The sequence below is a fragment of the Phlebotomus papatasi genome, chromosome 1, assembly GCF_024763615.1.
Source record: "Phlebotomus papatasi isolate M1 chromosome 1, Ppap_2.1, whole genome shotgun sequence".
Lineage (NCBI taxonomy): Eukaryota > Metazoa > Arthropoda > Insecta > Diptera > Psychodidae > Phlebotomus > Phlebotomus papatasi.
The window spans coordinates 96765597-96786836 of record NC_077222.1 but is presented as its reverse complement, the minus strand read 5'-3'; the positions used below and the strand labels follow the sequence as shown (position 1 = coordinate 96786836).

The window sequence follows — 21240 nt, the reverse complement described above, 5'->3', positions numbered from 1 at the left end:
AGCAAGTGACACTCAAATCATCCAGGTTTTTCTCAGTCGAGATAGGAAAAATTTCTGCCACTTCGGAGTGAAGGTGTAGGGTAAGTGTGCCAAATTTCGGCATAGTTGCATGGAAGCGTCAAAGTCTCAAGTTTGAAATGTAATATTTTAAATACAAATTGATATTTTTTATTCTTTCTTCTGAAAGAGTGTTGCTTGGAACCTTGTAAAGAGTTTACCGTCTTTATTTACTCTAAAATCATTCTTAATACATTTTAAAATGAATAAAAATATAGACATAGCTTTGGTACCCTATTTCGGCCACCTTCATTCTCATAGTTCCTTGCCCTTCGGGAATTCTTCCAATATCTTTTTCACGTCATCTCGTTTGTCGAAGCTACATTTTTTGTTATTCTTTTGCATTGTATAATCTCTAGAGTACGTAAAATCTAAAAGTTCATGGAAATTCGAGGAACAAAAAAGGTGGCCGAAATCGCAAGCTGGCCGGAATTTGGCACACTTACCCTATGTAATTATAATTTTTCTTTCTGAAAATATTCTAAAATTCTATTCTATCCTGTTCTATATAATTTTCGCTGCAAGAAATAACAAACAAAAATTCAATACTTGAAGGATTACCGCCTTGCCCTATTTTATTTTATTTAGAGGTTTCGAACGTACAGTATACTGTATCGATATGAATTAAATGAGAATCAACAGACGTATATGAATCAATATGATACGTAAAATAACGTTTTTTAATAGATATTGCAATAACCATGATGAATCCGGGACAGAAGGATTTTTTTGAGAATTTTTAATCATTGGTTTGTGTTACGATTTTGAAATCTACACAAAACTTTTTAATTTTATTACGAATGTTCTCTGTTGATTAGGAAGAGAGGCCAAAAAATTAAAAGTATGTAAATTTGTTATTCGTACGCCGAATTCGATAGAATTTGTGCATGGATGACATGCCCTAGTTCTTGTTAATTCGATATTATCAGAATATATGAAACTCACCAGATAGACGATGTATGGACCTAGAACTCCGAGACCATTGGCAATAATTGCACTTACAGAGATTCCAGTTTGCCTCAGGCATGTCGGATATGTTTCCATCGATTGCAAATTAATAGCAAAAAAATTGATGGTGATGGCGAATTTCACAAAAACCGTGAATGATGTTGCATACAAGTCTAATTCGGTATCTGTGGGATACAAAAAAGCCAGAGAGATTATATGATGCGCAAGAGATTCAATTTTGGGGAAAACTATAGGGGTTATTATTACTTTTCACCATGAAGATAACTGGAACGCATCCGAGAGCAGCCAAGAGAAAACCAATTACATTGGTATACCGCCTGCCGATGATATCGCCCATCTTTTGACCAATCACCGATGCTGGCAACTCAATGAAACTCTGCCACAGAAAATTGACGAAGGGATTGCCACCCATGCGTGAAATATTGAGAATAATCGAAAGATAAACGATGCAACAGATTGACCAGCATATCACCAGGAGACTAGCATTTTTAGCTAGGCGCCAACTAGAGAATAGCGATGCAAAGCCATAAACCTTCTCATGACCTGTGGACGGTAGCATCTGAACCAGCAGTTTCTCCGTAATCTCCACATCCTTCCGATTGATTTTGCCTATTTTATTGAGCTGCTTAGCGCTATCCTTGTACCTGCCTCGGTTGGCCAGCCACCGTGGAGATTCTATCATGTACTTGGGGAAGAGCGCAAATATCCCATAGGGCACGGTTGTCAGCGCTATGAACCACACCCAGTCTCTGACCCACCAGAACACCAAAGGCATTATGCACAGACCAACTGTCCATCCAACATTCTGCATCATAGCAATTTGTGCTCGAGCTTCACTGCAAACATCAACAAGACAAATTAAATCCCGCTTTGGGCAATTGGGTGGACATGGACAGAGGGGATGGTGGATTAAAGTACGGATTTTGGAAATTTTCCCCAACATAATTTGCATTTTATTTGCTGGACAATGCATTGTTGAGCAGATCATTTTCATTCATCTCCCGATTTTCAGCTCAAACACAGGGCTTAGAGTACAATAGTACACCTCTACATAAAACTCTAAATGCAACATACCTGTAAAATGGTTTTGGGTAATTTGTATTAAAGCTAGACTGTGCATTTTCAATAAAGAATTTAAAATGGTAATGGAATCATTTCAAGTAGAAGACTGCATGCATAAAAATTAAATCCACGATGGATTAAGAGGGCAGACTTAATCCATCTTATGAACTTTTAATTAGTGAACTTTTGATCAGTCCATAATTTTGAAATTACAAAAAAAATAAAGCACTCTATATGCCAGAAATATTAATAAACTTGATTTTTCTTATTTTTAAGAGAAAAAATCTCAAAATAAAATAAAACAAATATTCTTTGGTCTTTTAATTCAGGCTCCCCCTTTTATGACCTACACAGACTTATACCCTAGACACACTTAGGACTTAAGCCGAAAGACGGTTTAACGTAATTATAATCAAAATAATGATCAGATTACATTTCCATTAGTTTCTGACTAATTATGATCTCTCAGCTTAAGCCGAGAAACGGCTTAGTTAGTGGGAAACTGATGAAAATTTAGTCAAATCAGTATTTTGATTCTAATTACGTTAAGCCGTCTCTTGGCATAAGTCGCAGGTATGTCCAGCACAATAAGCATCTTAAAATGTCTCGCCTTTTTGTTCTCGAAATAGACTTTCAGCTAGCTGAAACAAAAGGCGGCTTAAAATTTTTACCATAGCTAACCCACATAGTTTCCTTAACCCTTTAACGACGAGATACTTTTTACGGACTGAAAATCAACAATAAAAATTAAACTGAGAAACATAATCAATGATACGTCTTACATTTAACCTTGGAAAGTCCAACAAAGTCTGATTCGGTGTATTTTGTGCTTCTATTAACGATAGGGACAAAAATAGCTCAAAAATATAAGTAATTTTTCTGACAATACCAACGAATAATATTTTTCGCTTTAATGAAAAATATTACGTATGAGTATTGTAGTTTTTATTGTCAAAAGGGTTTGCTTAAAAAAATTGGAAGTATAAAAAATAAATAAAATCAATTATGAATTTGAGAATTTAAAAATTCGCCATTTTTGAGCTTAAATATTTACTACATACCAAATAACTAGAGACTTGCAAAAAATATTCTAGATTCCTTCAACCTTCTACTTCACAATTATGTACAGACATAAGAAAACAATAGCTTTAGGTAGTCAGGAAAAATTATTTTCTTTATGGGACACTGGTGTTCCAATCGTCCTTAACTCTTTCGCGTCTTTAGGGTCATATATGACCCGGGGAAAAAAGTTTCTTTTTGGCTATTTACATTAATTGAAATCTAACTGGAGTCTTGAGAAAATGAGCCAAGAATCTTACATCCTTCTATTATGATGTCGTGCACGAACAGATAGATTTCAATTAATGTAAATACCCAAAAAAAAAATTTTTTCCCCGAGTCATGACATTACCCTAAAGACGCGAAAGAGTTAAAGGGTTAAAGATCCAAAGTTAGAAAAGATTGAAAAAAAAATTTTTGGTTTTTTGAACACTTTTAAAAAAATATTGCTTACAAGAACTACCAATAGCTTTTACATTACATATTTGTGCATAAGTTCTATCAATCTGTTGTTCCTTTTAGGAATCTCAAAGAAGAAGTAAAATCTTTAAAAATTTTCCCTCCAGAAATTTTTTAATCAAAATGGTAACTCCATGTTACGAGCGGTAAAAGGCAAAAGATTAAATTTGTCAAAAATATTGACTGATGTAAAAATCATGAACATGACTCATTGCCTCCAATTCACCTTTTTCTGACGCATTTAAGCCAGCAAAGAGAGTAAAAGCAATTTTTGAGTAATAGTTTGGAAAAGCATATTTTCTTATTAAAGGAGTTACATGGGTCAACACGACTAAAGAAATGATATATTTTCTCAATATATTTTTCAGGACAATAAAAAAATATATAAAAGAAGCTGATAGGTGGATGAAAGTACAACATTTAAACTATATTTTCTGAAATTTGCATTTAAAGATTTTAAAAGTTCAGCCTCTAGGACCTTGACTTAAAACAAAAACTTATTTTTCCGTCTACAAGATTTTTCAGAGGAGGTTGATCTGAAATCGAAAACACAAATATTTTCTGTTAGCCGATGAATTAACGAATCCGATGAATCCTTTAACGAAGGATTTTATGTTTAATTGATCACAACTTATTCTACTAGGCGAAACATGGTGTATAATACAACAGAAATGGTATTCTTTTTCATAAAATCCTTCCAAAAATTCAAATTTAATTTTTTTCCAACCCTTAATTCAAGAACTGACTTAAATCATCAGCTAACAAGAAGTATTTGGTTTTTGGATTTCAGATGAACCAATTCCGAATATCCGATCCCATAGAGGATAAATTTTTAAATGGAAATTTTAAAAAAAATATTCCCTCTCTCCCAAAAAAGTCGTACATTCTTTCATATAAAATGTACTAGCAAACGTATGACTTTTTTCGGGACGAAGGGAGTAGTTTAAATGCAGTGCTTTTATATGCTTAAGACTCACGTAGAACCCCTTAAGTTAGAGCAAAATCGTTAGTTCAAAATAACTGGTAAAAATTGGTTAATGTATCCAAGTGTCAGCAACACGTGCCTTTTTTTTTTTGGCCAAGCTGGCACTAATCCCTCAATATGCTTGCTCCTGTTGCCCTTTTCCCTACGCAACGACAGCGCTCTTGACTAGCTGATTGAAATTGTAAAACTGCATAAATCCTGGCATATACGATCTATGATTCAGGATTTCTGCCGTTTACCTGATGAGATCGGTCGTGGTAAGTCGGCGGCAGACGCAACCAAGCATTAATTGAGGAGAAATATATAAATTGAATTGAATTGAAATTGAAAAAATCCATTTGTGTCATTAAAAACTAAGAAGTGATCCTAGGTCCCTTCAAATCAATCCAGGAATGCCAAGATGGTTTATAGTTTTTATTTTTCTAAAAGAATATTTCGCTATTTTTGCGCATTAAATTTTATTATCCCAAACTCAAAAGGTTTCAGTCTAATACGGGCTTCATACCTAAGGCTTAGTCAAATGGTTTAACTGCTCTAATTTCTTATCAATCACGATTTTTAGAAAAATTTAATTTGGGATATGATTTATTAAAAATAAATGACCTATAAGGCTCTCAAAAAACAATGAAATTACTCGCCATTTAGGAATTTGAGACCCTTGGGAACTGGGCTAAGCCTCTAGTCTGAAGACCGCTTAAGACTCCCAACTAGAAATTGTGAGTATTATAAGAAATCAAATAAAAGTGTTATAAATGACCTCATTCCTGTATAGAGTCAAAAAAGCGCGTTTCCCATTCGAGTGCCGAAACTATCAATTCAAATAGAAAAACCTTGGTCTTGGACTAGTTTAAAGCAATTCCAAATGATTTTGAACAAAATTTGAAGTGAATTATGAATCATTTTAAATCTGTTTGTAAACCGGTGCACTTTTTTCATCAAATCAGTTATTTAACCAACAATTTTAATTGCAAAATCACGAGTTGGGGCATTTTTTAAAGCTAGAACTTTTTTTTTAATTCAGACTAAAGTTTTAATTATATGGATTACATTCTTTAATTTTTTTAGGAACGCCTCTTTGGAAAATTTTGATTTGGAATTAAGTCTTAAAGGCAAATGATCCATTAGAATAAAAGGAGTAAAATTGTTTAAATTTTGAGATTTCAAGACTTTAGGAAACTGTATTAAATCTTTAAGGACGAGTAGTATCGGTGTCCGAAAAACAAAAGCAACGTTTCGACTAGAAACTTATTTTGTCTTAATAATTCGACTTTTATTTTTTTAACTTTTATTTTTGGGACATCGGTGTCCCATTCATCAATAGCCCTTTAAGGACGATATGGTAAAAATTAGGGGTCAGAAAAAATCACTTTTTCTAACTTCTTACAGAGTAAAACCTTATAACTAGGCCGTATAACTTTTTTGTTTTGGGACACCGGAGTTCCTAGTTCTTAAAAAGTTAACTAATTAAGTCTCTAGTATGAAACGCCTAATAACGTACACAAAACTAATCTGATCAATGTTTGAGCACTCCGCAAAGCTCTATTTCTCATTTATTTATACGCGAATTAATTTATCTCATTGATTTTTAAATTTTCCATTTCCAATTTCTATTTAATTTTCAAAAAGCTAAATTAAAAAATAACAAATAAAATTTAACTAACAATTTTATATTAATCACAGCATGCAATTTATGGTGAAATCTCGTGCTAAAATTCATAAGCTATATAATTGTAATTTTAATATTGATATTCCTAAATTGGCAATATTGTTGAGTTTATTTCCACATTAAATATATCCGTCCAAATCCCTTTTTGTTAGCTTTATTTAATGAAATTGTGTCATACTAACTCATTGGACATCTCCATGGCGATAATTAGAGGTGACTGGAAGGCAGAATTTGCTGCACAGCTGCCCAAAACTGAAGCTATTGAGAACATAACGAAGGACGATGAGGTGAAAATGGACAGCATTCGGCCAGAAATAGTGAGTATGACACTTATGTAGTAGATTATTCGTCGTCCAATTCTATAAAAAAAAGGAAAAAGAAATCACGTTCATTGTTAATGTATTCCGGAAAATCCTCGAATGGGGTAATTTGGAAAGGAAAATATGAACAAGTCACGCATTCAACGGTTGACATTATGATTGAGGCTCTCGTACGGTCTTTTTTTATAATTTGAATTTATTTCAAGAAATCCACTCAGGGTAAGTGTTAATGCCAGAGAGATATAACTGTTTGAGTAGAGGATGATTTTTGTCATGGGATTGGGGTGCTCTGGGGTTAAATTTCTTGGGAAATATCTCGTAAATTTGTAATAAAATGAAATGGAATTGTGCGGCTTTTCCATTTTCATTTGACATGCAAACATTCAATAAAGTAGCGACTTTGGAAAATCAATCCGATTCCAACAATCCTCTTCTCTTTCTCATTCCTCTCGTAACCCCTTTCCAGGATGTATAGCTTTCATTTGTGTACATACTTTGTCGTTTGTACCACCGATCCGGATATTTGTGTGCCACTTTACATGGTCGCATACTTCCACTTTGGCAATTCCATTTGAGGGAGAGATAGCTTCAAGGAGCACATGGAGAGAACTGACAAGGAGGATCTCTCTGGTGTATGGAGGCAATGGATGTTGGCAATGGGGTGGCAAAAGACGAGGAAAGTGCTATAAATTGTCAACAGCACAACAAAATTGAAATTGGCTTACGTGTCTCCGAGTTGACCAAAGATAAACGTCCCAAAAACTTCTCCAACACGATTGAACACAAATGTATTTGTGACATAAAGATCCTTGTCGCATACCCAATCCTGTTGTGTCACCGCTGTCCGCTCATACCACTGCTTATCGTAGGTGTAACCATGGCCACAGCCTATAAATAAAGTTCAGTAAATTACAAATTCTTATGCCTTTTTTTTACTCTCATTCTCCCTTTAATCCTTAAAACACCCTCAGGAAAGGAATTTGGGACAGAGTCTTCGTCTGTGGTCAATGCTGAAGATTTCGCTTTAAGTAGCTCTCGTTTTTCCAAGGGTTAAGGCCCTTGCAATTTGAGTCATTTCCACTGAAATTTTATAACCTTCCATTAGGTTTCCCATTGAAAATCAGGAGCTTTAAGACCTGAATGATTTAGTCACGTTTCGTGGTGTTAGGAATCAAGCTCGATGGTTCATAAAGAGGCCTTATTTCAAGAATTTGCAAGAATTTAGAAAAAGAAAAAAAATCATTTTTTAGTTGCACAACTTCTTAATAATAGTTATAATTCTGATAACTTGTTTAATTACAAAGATAAGGCTTAGGGGAAGTGCCCATGCTTGATACAATTGGAAGCTTCGTAATGACTATTTTTTTCCTATGTTTCTCAATAAACGTGACACCGCAATATATTTTAAAAACTGGTCACTTTTCCCATTGTTTGTGAAACATAGAAAATTTAGTCATTATGAAGCTTCCAATGGTATCAAGCATGGGCACATTCCTTTATCCATCTTGCAATTGTGATGAAAAATGAAAAAAAAACGGACGAGAGAAATAAATAAAAAGAGTGAAGAAGAAAAAAAGAAAAAAAGGAAATTAAATAAAGAGTTCTTCCTTAAGATCTAATCTGAAAAAAAGCGACTCGACTAGAAACACTATCTATCTTGTAGAAAACTAGAATAATTTCTGCAATTAGGTTCACCCAGGGTATGAATTCTGAGATGGTGATTCCACGTGAGAAAAAAAGCTCAAAAAGTTTCGCGAAAGCTAACATGTGAAAGCTTTAGGAAATACTCACTTAGGGCGATATAAAATCCGTGATTTTCTTCTTGAAAAACTCATCCATTTCAGAAATCATACCCAGTAGAGGAATTCTGTAACAATATGACAATGTCATATGACGAAATCGGGATCAGAAAACCATAAAAGGCTAGTGAGCATTGAATGGTCATTTGAAAGGACTCTATGAAGTTCTTAGTGACTGATATGAATCCGATATTTGTTTAGTTCATATGAATTTTCTACTTGAAAAAATTTAAATTTGTCATATGACATTATTATACTGTTAAAGAGTTCTTTTTTTAATAAGTTGTCTTAATTTTTAAAAAATCAATGGACAGATTTGAAATTTTACAACTTTCTTCAAGTGACAACTAATTTAATGTACAGGGTAAAATATAATTCAAATTAAAACTGCTTTCTCTTGGAGTTCGAGCAGTTAAAAATTGTAATTTTTGTACAAAACTTTGCTAAAAAATTAAATTTATTTATTTATTTTATTTTATTTTATTTTTTTTTGAAAATTAATAAACTTCTCAAGGGTCTCTAAAAAATAATTCCCAAAAGATAAATTTTTGAATAAAGATTTTTAAAAATAGTTTTTAAAAATATTGTTCTTTTTATGCTTAAGATCTTCAATAAAATTAATCTTTGAATATAATATTATCAAAATGAAAAAATAATGTTTTATTTCTGGCTTTGAAATCTTCGGTACATTGAAAATATTTTCTTTTTATTTACTAAGTCAAATTATGAAGCCCTTTTTAACATTTAAGGAAATTGGGTGTCCCGTCACCCAAAAAAGGTTACGGTCACCTAATTTTTTTTTTACTTTAACAAGTCAAAAAATTATTTTTAATTACCCCCAATTGTTGGTCCTTCTCGTCGCTAAAGGGTTAAACCTTGAAATTATTTTAAGAATTTTGGAAATACTTCAAAAAAAATTATTGAAATTAGAAATCAATATTTTAACACTAAAAACATTCATCTTAATTATTTTTCTATCTTATTGTCGTAGAATTGAACTTTTAATTGATAATCCAGTTTAGTGTTAAAGACAAGAGCGTTTATTTATTAAAAAATAAATAAAATATGATTTCTTAGAATTTTTTTTTATTTTTAAGTTACCAAATCTTATGAACACGATCCAATAAAATTAACCTAGTATTAAAATTGGTATTAACAAATCTTTGGATTCTTAATAATTGAGAAAAAAGTCATAAAACAATTATTTTTTAGATACGCCGAAGTTTGTTTCTCACTCAGAATGTCAGCTCTGGGAATTCTGTTTCTGATAATTGCGGCCCGTTTGTATGCATTTCTTCTTCTGTAACATTTAACATTTTACTAAAATTTTCTTCTCTTTAATTCGATCACAGATTTTAATTAATTTCAATTTAAAACAACTTCTAGAAAAGGCAGCAATTTCCTAGAGTTTTGATTAAATTTGTTTAGTGAAAAACCAACTGAATCCAAAATAAAAAATTGGATAAGTTTTAAAAAGGCGAGAAAATAAGAAAATATGAATTTGCGAAATGTTTATCCTAAGAAATATCAAAGCAAAACATTTCCGAACATGTTGAGCACTCGATTCAATTTTAGAATGAATCAAATAAACTAGGTAGGGGAGGGTGCGGTAGTTTCACGCATGAATTACTTACGAAAATAACCATTTTTAAGACTAAAACTAGGTATTTATTTAGCAAATGTTCTTTATATTTTCACATAGTCAGTACCCAAGAGAAATTAATCGAACATAGTTAATTTGAACATGGTAGGTAAACTGCTCCACCCTACCCTACTATTTATTGGCATTGTATAAATGAGCAGTAAAAAGTTAAAATTGAGAAGTAACAAAAAAATTTGAAACATTGATATTATCGTCCAAATTTTGGCAAAGGGAAATAAAGGTCTTTTCATTCTATCTGGAACAATTTTAAATGTTAAATATATAAATTAAACTCTTTTTGTAAAGATTTAAGTTTTTTACTGACCATAATTAGATATTTTACTGCGCATTTTGAATTTTTACTGCTCGTTTGTTTTTTGTCCTATTTATTTTTGTACAAATTACTAGTATTTTCTTCTCGACGATAAGTGTAATTCTCTAAAATATCATCGACAGAGAGAGACAGTGCAATATCTATATGCACTAAATGTATCAAATGTATTATCATACATAATGTGCTACTTCAATAAAAAATGAATATGTTTTTTAGCGCTTTTCTGTTCACAAGTGCGTCTGCACTATCGACTTTTCTTTGTATTGGTTCCTGTCACGACTCTTTGATAACAGTCTAGACAGGAATCAACATAAAGAAAAGTCGATAATACAGAAGCACTTGTGAACAGAAAAGCGCTAAAAACCTATTCCTTTTTTTTGTATTAAAGTAGCACCATATTTTTCGTAAAATACTTATTATTAGACCTTTTTCCATTCATTTATTGTAATCCCAAAACCATATGATAAAATATATCGACTTATCTTTTAATTAAACATGATTTTCTGTATATTATGACCCGTCTAATGAAAATTTTTTGATTTTATATTTGTTCTGAGGAAAAACGATAATTAAAGCATTTCCTTCATTTCGTTTAAGGGCAGAATCACATTGACAGTAAAATGCTCACCGTATTTCGTTAATTTACGCATTTTCATTGCAATTCTTACGCAAATTCTCGATTACCGTATTACCTTATCTCATACTCGGTGGCACTATATGAAAATAATATAAGAAAACGAAAATTCGATAAACGATGACCAAAAAAATTGTACTATTAATTTCTCTTGCAGTTTTTTTTGCTCACCGTTTATGGAATTTTCGTTTTATTTTTTCAATTTTCTTATATTATTTTCACCTAGTTCCACCGAGTATGAGATAAGGTAATATCGTAATGGAAAATTTGCGTAAGAATTGCAATGAAAATGCGTAAGTTAACGAAATACGGTGAGGCTACGGCGAGCATTTTATTGTAAATGTGATTCTGTCCTAAATTGTCATCTTAACGTATAACAAAATCTTATTAAATTGCAATCCAATATTTAAATTCGTAAGTAATGAACATAATATAAAGATAAGGCCCTTATTTGCGACCGTTGCAACGTATCCAATTAACATTTGAAAATTTTCAAGTAATCCAAACCCTAAAATGAGGATAGTACACACCCTCTTTGAGATTTGTATTGCAGATATTTAAGTATTTCATGCTTATCGGGGTGAGATGAAAGGGTGAAAAGCCCCAACACGATTCAGTCCGATTTTCATTTTAAAATTCCAAAAATCCACATTTTATTACACGTGCAATGGTGCGAGAAGGAGAAAATGTTTGCAGTGATGACAAAGGCAAAAGGTCAGATTTGCTGTAAAATACTCTACAAATTCCAGACTTCCCATGTACATTTGTTAAAAACCAAATGGTAGGGGGAGGTGTGCACAGGACACTTTTCACTCTCAGGCGACTTGTGGAAAACTCCCTTTTTGTCCAAAGAGGAGAAATCCCGACAAAACCCTCACCATTTGAAGGAAAGAATCGAAAATCATTCGGCGGAAAATGTTTAAATGGAATTCATGCAAATATCAAGGAAAAAGAAGAAAAATAGAATAAGAAGGAGGTAAAGTCGTCCAAGTTCTTGAGTGGAAAAAGTGTCCTTTCCCTCTTTCATTGAGAAATTCTTGTGGAATAAATGGATATTCTTTTGCAGCATTTGATCTTTGAATACATTTGTTAGATTTGTTCGTCCTTGCAAATTGGATTTTGGGTAATTTTAATATTTTAATTTTAGTTTTTTTCTTGGTTTTTGGGTAAAGAAAAGAGTTTGCATTTAAAGTACTATAAATCGTTTTATCGGGTCTGCACTATTCTGATGCAAAATTAAGATAAGTACTGGAGATTGCTCCCTCAATGGGCTTGTCAGCACTTCCGGAGTATTATCTGTGGACATCAATCTAATGATATTTGGGATATTTGCCATGGTGTGTTTGTGTTCTGCAACAGCCTGAAGAAGTAGCCTGAATGGGGAAGTGCTGGCAAATTTCTATTGATGTTGCTCTAATCGATTTTCTAATCGTATTCTCATTACCCTTGGTATCTTGTGCACTTGAGTTGAGGGTGTTACCCAACCAAGCAGATATTTGAACTGCTTGAGCATATACAGAATCTTCAGCAATGGCCACAGTGAGAAAATTAATATGGAAATTGTGTACAAAGGGACAGATAATCCTAACCGGCTTATGTAGGTGAGATTCTTAACGTGAGCTAACTCGGAGTGCATGCAAATTCGATTTGGAGCTGAAGTTGGGAGACGCCATTCAGTTATCTTGAATCAAATTCGTGAAATTATACAAATTTTGTATATAAACCAAAATATCAAGGATTTGGATGAACTGACAGAAAAGTGTTATATGGGTGAAATGTAGACCAGAATGTTCTCTATAATTTTGCCGTAGAACTTGAACTCATCGATTATTCAGAAGCCAAGATAAGCGAGGTTTTTTGTTTCTGAACTCGTTTTTTTCATCCAGAGTGCCCCAAGTAGTCATTTGTTGAACTTCAACTATATCAAAGAATTGTTGTATTTTGCGAGACTTTCCATTTAAACCCCTATTTTAAGTGTCTTGGTGGAGTAGAGGCAGTCAAATTGGCATCTGAGTGATTTCAAAGCGTTATTATTGGAAAAATCAATTTTTTCACACTTAAACGGCAAAATCGGAGTGATAGCGTAGTCTGAGTGGAAAATGATGTATGGACGAAATGTAGAGACAAATGTCCTCTACAATTATGTCGAAGTAATCATCAAAATCGATTCAGCGACAGTCGAGATAATTGAGGTTATGTGATATTGAAATTGGTTTTTCGACTGTGGCGCCCCTGGTGTTGGTCCCACGAAGTTCAAATATTCTAGAAAGTTGTAGCATTTGGTGAGATCTTTCGTTTAAGCCCTCATTCATCAAAATCGGTCACATAGAACCGGAGATATGATTTTTTGAATTTCGTGAACTTTGACCCCTCATATCTCCGGTTCTATTGAAACCACAGCGCGCATACGCACCATTTTGGAAACGTCCTAGACTGGACTACAACATACTAAAATTTCATTAACTTGCACAATGCCGTTTTTGAGAAAAGTGACTTTGAATTTCGATGAATTTTGACGCTATCACAGCGCCACCTATGGTGACTTTTTGAACTTCCATCTGAAAGTGCTCATCGAGACGAAACCAAAAAGGTAAAATTTAGGTCGCTATGTTAATTAGAACCGGAGATAGAGGCCGGTCAATGTTCGAACTTTGACCCCTTATAGCTCGGGTCAGGGGTTTTAGATCGACTTAAGGTTTTTTTTGTTTGATAGGTATAATCAACGGCTACAACATACTAAATTTTCAGCCCGATGCACAATGGAATTTTTGAGTTATTTAACTTTTAAGATTTAAAAATTTTCTTTTTAAAAAAAGCGCCCCTAGCGGTGGTTTTATGAACTTGCGATGTTAGAAGGGGAAGTGGCATTTCACGAGAGCTTTCCAAAAAGCCCTCACTTTTTAAATTCTGACAATTAGAACCGGAGTAATGGCCATTTTAAGAAATTTTTTTTGGACCCTTATAGCTCGGGTCAGGGGGGTCGGGGGACCTTAAGTTTGGTATTGATGGAAAGCTCTAAGGCCCAGCTATAACATACTAAAATTTGAGTCCGCTGAATGCCATAGGGGAGGAGCTATTGAGAAAACAAAAAAAGGGGGGTCTTCAAAATGGCGGAAGGAGGGGTGGGGGGTGGGGGGTCTATGCACCAAGTTGCAATTTTCACCCGATATATAACCTTTGCCGAAAACCGCAAGTCGATATCTTTTTTAGTTTAGGAGCTATTAAGCTCCAAAGAGCGGCCGGCCGGCCGGCCGGCCGGCCGGGAACGTAACTTAGCCACATATATATTCGGAATCAGGAAGTGGCGAAACACATTTTGGCCAAATTTGAGGTCGATCGGACGACATGAAATTTTGTTAGGATTATAGTAGGTGAGATTGTTAAGAATCTCACCTAATATACGTACTAATTGTCTCATTGAAAACCTCTTCCGGCTTCGTGGTATTTGTCCAGATTTCTTGGACATCGGCACCAGTAACATTGTACATCTTGCATGAGCTCAGCACCTCCATTCCTCGATTGTCGTACTCCCTGGAATGAGTGGAATCCTTGTTAGACATTGTACACCAAACATAGTCTCTATTTTGATATTCTACGGGAATTAATACGACATCGGTCTCATCCTCAGGCGTATGGGATGCTTAAAACAACCTGAGGGTGATACCAACATCACATGGAATTGTTATTCATCCAGGAAATTACCAGGAAACCTGCTCAAGGGAATTTTGAAAGAAAATCTTTACTGCCAGAAGTGAAATATTTCGTTTTCATCACATGCTGTACAGTGCATCTTTCTATAAATAAGTCTTAATTAAATATAGATAAATGCAGTAAATAACGACTGTTGATATTGTTCAAATTATTTAACCATGTCAAGATACTGCGATAATGCTCTAATCTCTAAAAGCATCCAAAGATTATTGCAACATGTACAGATTTTTCCAGAAATGAAAGGTTAAGAGGAGATACTTGGGATTGTCATTAAGCTCAAGAGTTTGAAAATGATCACAATGATCTAATTGATTGCCTGTGAAGTTAAGAAATTAACCTTCGAAATTGAAACTGAAAATGTAAATAAGCCGAATGAACAATTAGGTCAATTGATTTAGATTACTTAAATTCCTAAATGATAGTCATTTTTGTAAAAATTCAATTCTTCTAATTCTTTTAATTAGGGACATAAATATGTCTGTGTGAAATTCTAAATGATCAGTAAAAAAATCAATTTAACAAAATTAATATGATATATAAGAGAAGGCCGGACATATTCATGTATTTAATTTTTTCATAACCCTTTTGTAACATGAAAATAAATTTTTCATATTAGGGTCGAAGGAACACCTCTTTGACAAGGAACCCCTATTGTCACTTTTGTGAAAATCGTGAAATTTATTTAAAGTATCTAATAAAATATAAATAATATTACGTTTATCCCTTAGTCTACGTTTTCTGATGTGATAAGGTTATGTGTTCAAGTTTCATATTCCAAATGGTATAAAATTGGGTATCAATAGGCCGTGACACGACTACTCAAAGTGTCAATAGGTGTTCCTTTCACCCTATAATTTTTTTTTTGGTTTTCAATATCTAATTAAATTTTGTAGAGCAAATCTTTAATTTTAATTAATTACTTGAAGAATTAAGATTATTTTCTAAGTTCAAATATACGTGAAAATACCCCACATTATATGCTTGATAGACTCTCGCTTCAAAAGTAGAAAAGAATCGGATTTTGATTATTATTAAAACTGTTATTATTCTGTATTAAAAGTTTTACAACTGTTTTTTTTTTTTTGTAACTGGTATGATAATATTTATAAAGTTTTCTTTATGTATATCATTTTGTTTGCAATTGAAAAAATGCAGAAAAAATAAAATCTAGTCGCTTTAAGCATACCCGATCAGTTTAAATATCAAAATGAACTCTGACACTACGAAATTGATGACATAATCTTTTAAGAATGATTTGGTCACTGGTCCTCCACAAAAAAAAATTTTTATCACTGATCTAAAGTTTTTTTTTATTATTTCACAATCGCAATCTGGAATATTGTAGGAATCTATGATACTTTTGAAATCTCCAAATATTTGCTATATAATAAATATTTAAGTTCAAATTTCGGGATTTCAGGGTTCGGGATTTTGACTTTCGTGATTTTGGCTTTCAAGATTTTGGCTGCCTCTGCGTTCATTGAGACAGGAAATACACCGAATCAGACTCTGTTGGACTTTTCAAAGTTAGATGTAAGACGTTTCACAAATTTTGTTAATCGGTTTAATTTTTATTGTTGATTTTCGGTCCGCAAAGTGTTTCGTCCTTAAAGGGTTAAAATGAAAAATTCTGAAGTTCGTTTTTTACTAAACACTATTCACACGTAGTATGCTTGACACGCAAGAAGGGAATCTCAGTATTATCCAGACTCTTCCCCGTTAATAAGGATGATTAGGAATTGGCTTTCGTTTAACCAAAGCAACAAAAGTGGCGCTGAATGATCTGGACATCCAAAAGACATAAATATTTCAGAAAATGTTAAAAAATCAGTGATATTGTGTTAACCGATCATTAAAGTAAAATTAAGCGAGTTGGCTATAAGATCACAAAGTTGTCATATGACCATTTGTTTAACATCCTATAAGGGCTTCAGACCTAAGGCTTAGGCATGTAGTTTAACTTCTCTAATTTCTTATCAATCGAGATTTTTTGGAAAATTATCACTTAAGATTGGACAATATGGGCAAGTGATCCATTAAATTTTTAAAAGACAATAAAATTGGTTGCTATTTTGAATGCCGAAATCATCGACAACTGGGTTAAACCTTAGGTCTGAAGCCGGTCCTACAGGATAGGGGATGTGCGCTATCTTCGGAAGATCCAAGTTTCGAACAATTGATTTCTTCAATATTTATTTAATAAATTTTATCCATTATAATATTATATCTCAATACCTAGTCGTATGCCTCAAGTTTGCTGAATAGAATTATGTATCTAAGTCTAATCCATTACAGTAAGAAAAAAATAAGTTGTACGAAGCTTGAGTCATCCGAAGGTACCGTGCTTTTGCCTGTTTTAGTTATGAAAAAGCTCTTTGTGCGATGGCTGCCGCATTTGCCCCCTTTGTACCAAAAGGGGTACAAAGGGGGCCTACCATACGAATCAAATGGGAGTCAAAAACAAATACAGAAATATTGAAAGTAGGGTCGAAGGGACACCTGTGTGACAGGGTATACCTATTGGCAATTTCATCAAGATATTAAAATTTATTGAGTAGTATATGACATTGTCTCATTAATCTATTTTCCTATAAGGAAAGGTGTACAAATTTCATTTCACAAATCGTGACCTCCAAATAAGACTATCGTAAGTCTACTTAAAGTAGTATAAAAGGTGGTTACATTCTATGCAGAAACCTTAAATTCTAGGACTCTAGGCAGAAGACTCTATGCAGAAACCTTAAATTCTAGGACTCAAGCTTCGAATAATTCATTTTTTCAATATGTTTTAAATTATTTTGGCCCATTATAATATTATATTTTAATAGTTGGTATAATACCTCAAATTTACAAAAAGAGCTATGGGTGAAATGCATTAAGAGCATAGAAAAAAAATTGTGTTGTCTTAAGGGACCGCGCTTTCCCCTACATAAAATTTATCCGAAAAGCTTTGCGCATTTTCGAGTATTTTCGAAAATCCGAGCTTTAGAGAATTAAATGCTAAACCTTTATATTTATAGGAAATATAAAACGATATATTATTTATCTATCTAAATCGGGTTTTATTCGAAAGTTAAGTATCTTACTCTTTTCTGTTTCTAATTTATTCGAAACATTTTTCAGATAATTAACTTAAAAAAGAAACTAGAGGGGATTTCTCAAGAGACCCAATGGGGCGCGCGGTACTATTCGAAATACTGCTCTTTATGGAGGTAGATGAAATGTTCAATGCTCTGCTTCATTTAATGACACTCCTGATAAATTGATATTTTTCTTTAAATATTTGACAATTTTATAGGTTCATTACAAAATTCTAATTAAATACTCTGATCTTGGAATGCTAAAGTGGCAAAAGTATTGAAAAGATAGACAACTTTATTAGCAGTTGCATCTAATGGGGCATGGCTTTGAATAGTTCTCCTACCCTATCTGTAAAATGTTTAAATTTAAATGTTTAAAGGTATCCGTAAAATGTTTGTATATGAAATTTTCTAGTTTACCTGGGCAGAACTATTCGTTTCCATTCTTCTAGTGTTAAATTGGTATTTTCGCGACCGGGCACATGGCAAAAATGATCTGGAACACTGAGGGCTAAGATAATGTTCATGGCGGCCATCGAGGCGAATATAATCTGTCCAACGTTGAAGAGGTAGTTGAAGCGCTTCTGGAAAGCTCCCCTGTCCCCAACCATGACCATGATCCTATCGAAGACAGCATCTTCAGCTTCCGCCATTTGTGTGCTCCAATCGTGTTCGCCTTATCGTGTCTAATGGTGAAAACTTTTCCTCTTGCTCCCAGTCACTCGTGCAAGGATTTTCTGCGTGTATAGCACTCCTCAAGTATCTGAAGAAGAAGCCAGAAAAATGGTTCAGTGGGTGGAGGTTTTTGTGGCGCTAAAGAAAAACTTTAGCTCCTTTTCAGAATAAAGACGTTGGGAAATGCTCTTCCAATGATGGCTCAAGTGGGAAAATCTTGAAAGAGGAAGAGAGCATAAGATAACAAAAATATTTAACTTTTCGTGTGTGATTCTTTGAGATTGTGTGCCTCTTCACATCAACCAGGTGAAAGATTAAGTTCTCTCCAACTAGTGATTTATGCCCACAGAGCAACAGAGAGAATGGTTGAGAAAAATGTTTCACGAGTCGTCTATTTTCTTAGAAGCTTATACTCATTTTTCCATCATTCTGTTAGTGTCTCCTTGGACAACACTCAAGCCAAGGGGAAATATGACTTCCCGCATATCAACACTACTGTCTCAAGCTATAATCCATTGACTGACGATTCCTTACGTCACAGATTTTCCTACATGTGCCACTAATACTCTTAGGTGACTCGCGTGTTCGGGAAATCTTGTGATGTGGATAAATATTTTGTGAAATTACAATCGCACAGATGCAAGTCAGGAAGTTCAAGGTCTGAACAACATCACACCAAGGTCTATTAAGCTGCGTATTACGGCCAATTTAACTCGATTAGGGCTCTAAGATAAATTTAACACCAAGCTTATCTCTGTACTGACAAACTCCATGAGAAAACGTCCCACTGAGAAAGCTCATTGGAGTCTTTGGATGCTTTCACTGAAGGTCTTTTGTAAGCTTTTGCAATAAAGAAATCCCTTATTTACAGTGGAACAATGCCATTGTTCTCTCTATTACACATCAGCATATTAAATCTCTGTCGATAGTACAATTTAAGCACAATCCTCTTTTTCAGAGATTTGCCAAGAAAAGAATGATTTTCCGGAATTTTAAATAGCTTAAAATTATATTTTAGTGGACGTTGCTTGATCATTTAAATTTAAATTTAAATTTAAATTTTTATAATCAGTGAATATTTTCGATTTTATATACAAAATTGTACAAAATACGAAACAAGGAAAATTGAATGCCAAAATATTAAAATTTCGTAAGTATATTTTTAAAATTAGTGTTACAAATAAAATATCGTCGAAAAATGTCAAACATATATACACGTGTTTAAAGTTCATTGTATTGTATATATAAACGTTTTACCAACGTGTTATTTGCTTTCTAGATATGTTTAAAATAATTTTTTGGACTATTTAACTTCTTTGAAATCGTCTACTGCGAAGTAGATTTGCGAATAAGACAAAAGCTAAGAAGAATTAAAGTCTGCGTTTCATAACCTTGGTATCATACCTGCTCATTAAAATCTTAATTAAATTTACACAAATTTTCGCGAATGTGTGTTTTGTGGCTTTTAATCATTTGGCATTATATTTAAATTAAAATCTGTTTATTGATTAAATTAATTAAAGGAGAAATATGTTTTAACATTTGAAAATTAAAAAAGTATAAATTAAAAAATCTGTTAACCCTTTAACGACGAGATGTTTTACGGACTGAAAAATCAACAATAAAAATTAAACTGGGAAACATAATCAGTGATAAGTATTACATCTAACCTTGGAAAGACCAACAGTGTCTGATTCGGTGTATTTTGTGCTTCTATGAACGATAGGGACAAAAATAGCCCAAAAGTAGCCCAAAAATTTAAGTAATTTTTCTGACAATACCAATGAATAATATTTTTCGCTTTAATGAAAAATATTACGTATGAGTATTGTAGTTTATATTGCCAAAAGGATTTTGCTTAAAAAAATTGGAAGTATAAAAAAAAAATAAAATCTATTATGAATTTGAGAATTTAAAAATTCGCCACTTTCGAGCCTAAATATTTACTACATAGCAAATAGCTAGAGACTTGCAAAAATATTCTAGATTCCTTCAACCTTCTACTTTACAATTATGTACAGACATAAGAAAAAATAACTTTAGGTAGTCAGGAAAAATTATTTTCTTTATGGGACACCGATGTTCCAATCGTCCTTAAAAGGTTAATGGACTGCGGAGAAAAGATTGCAACCAACCGTCTAAACAATCACTGACTTTAAATTCTCTACATTTAAATTTTTTCGAATACCATTAATTTGTATAGTGTGACTGTCTAAGAAAAGAATTAATAACCCAGAACTCAAATCAGAAAAAGGATTAATAGAAAATATATTATTAAAATCGACATAAAGTTAAAATTTCTGTGTAAAACTTTTAGCGCAATCTTGCTATAATATTCCATTAAAAAGGGGCGGCAGGCTTTGCGGAATGCTCGAACTCGTAACTTATGACCTCTACACACTAAACAAATTTATGTCCATATTGAAGAGTTTTTTCTACACAAGCGTAGAGAATTTGCTTCAATATGGATGTAAATTACGCATAATTTACTATTTCCGGTTCTCAGCCGATTTGAACCGATTTATAAATCAATCAAAATATTACTCAAAATATACCTTAGGAGCATAATACTTAAATTTCGTATAAAAATTAATTATCGGTTAATTACCAGTACATTTACAAAAATATATATTTTTGTGTACTACTAGACATTTATTTATACTATCCACACTTTTTATTTAAAATTTATATAACACTACTCAAAATGTGTAGTACTCCATCTACAAACCAATGTTTTTGTTTTTGGGATTGCTCGAATACGCATCGTGTAATTTTTCGTCCTTATACG

The 21240-nt window shown here is 33.1% G+C and overlaps 1 protein-coding gene across 1 annotated transcript in view; it reads right to left on the bottom strand.

Moving 5' to 3' along the window:
- The window catches only part of LOC129809923 (carcinine transporter), a 28680-nt gene that overhangs the window by 4154 nt on the left and 3286 nt on the right, over window positions 1–21240 (bottom strand). Inside the window, exons 2-7 of the mRNA XM_055860070.1 lie at window positions 18198–18540; window positions 14393–14517; window positions 7303–7465; window positions 6440–6616; window positions 1273–1862; window positions 1003–1190 (exon numbers count right to left, since the gene is read on the bottom strand). Of these exons, the coding sequence (XP_055716045.1) occupies window positions 1003–1190; window positions 1273–1862; window positions 6440–6616; window positions 7303–7465; window positions 14393–14517; window positions 18198–18430 (1476 nt within the window). The 5' untranslated portion in view covers window positions 18431–18540. The remainder of the gene's footprint in view (window positions 1–1002; window positions 1191–1272; window positions 1863–6439; window positions 6617–7302; window positions 7466–14392; window positions 14518–18197; window positions 18541–21240) is intronic.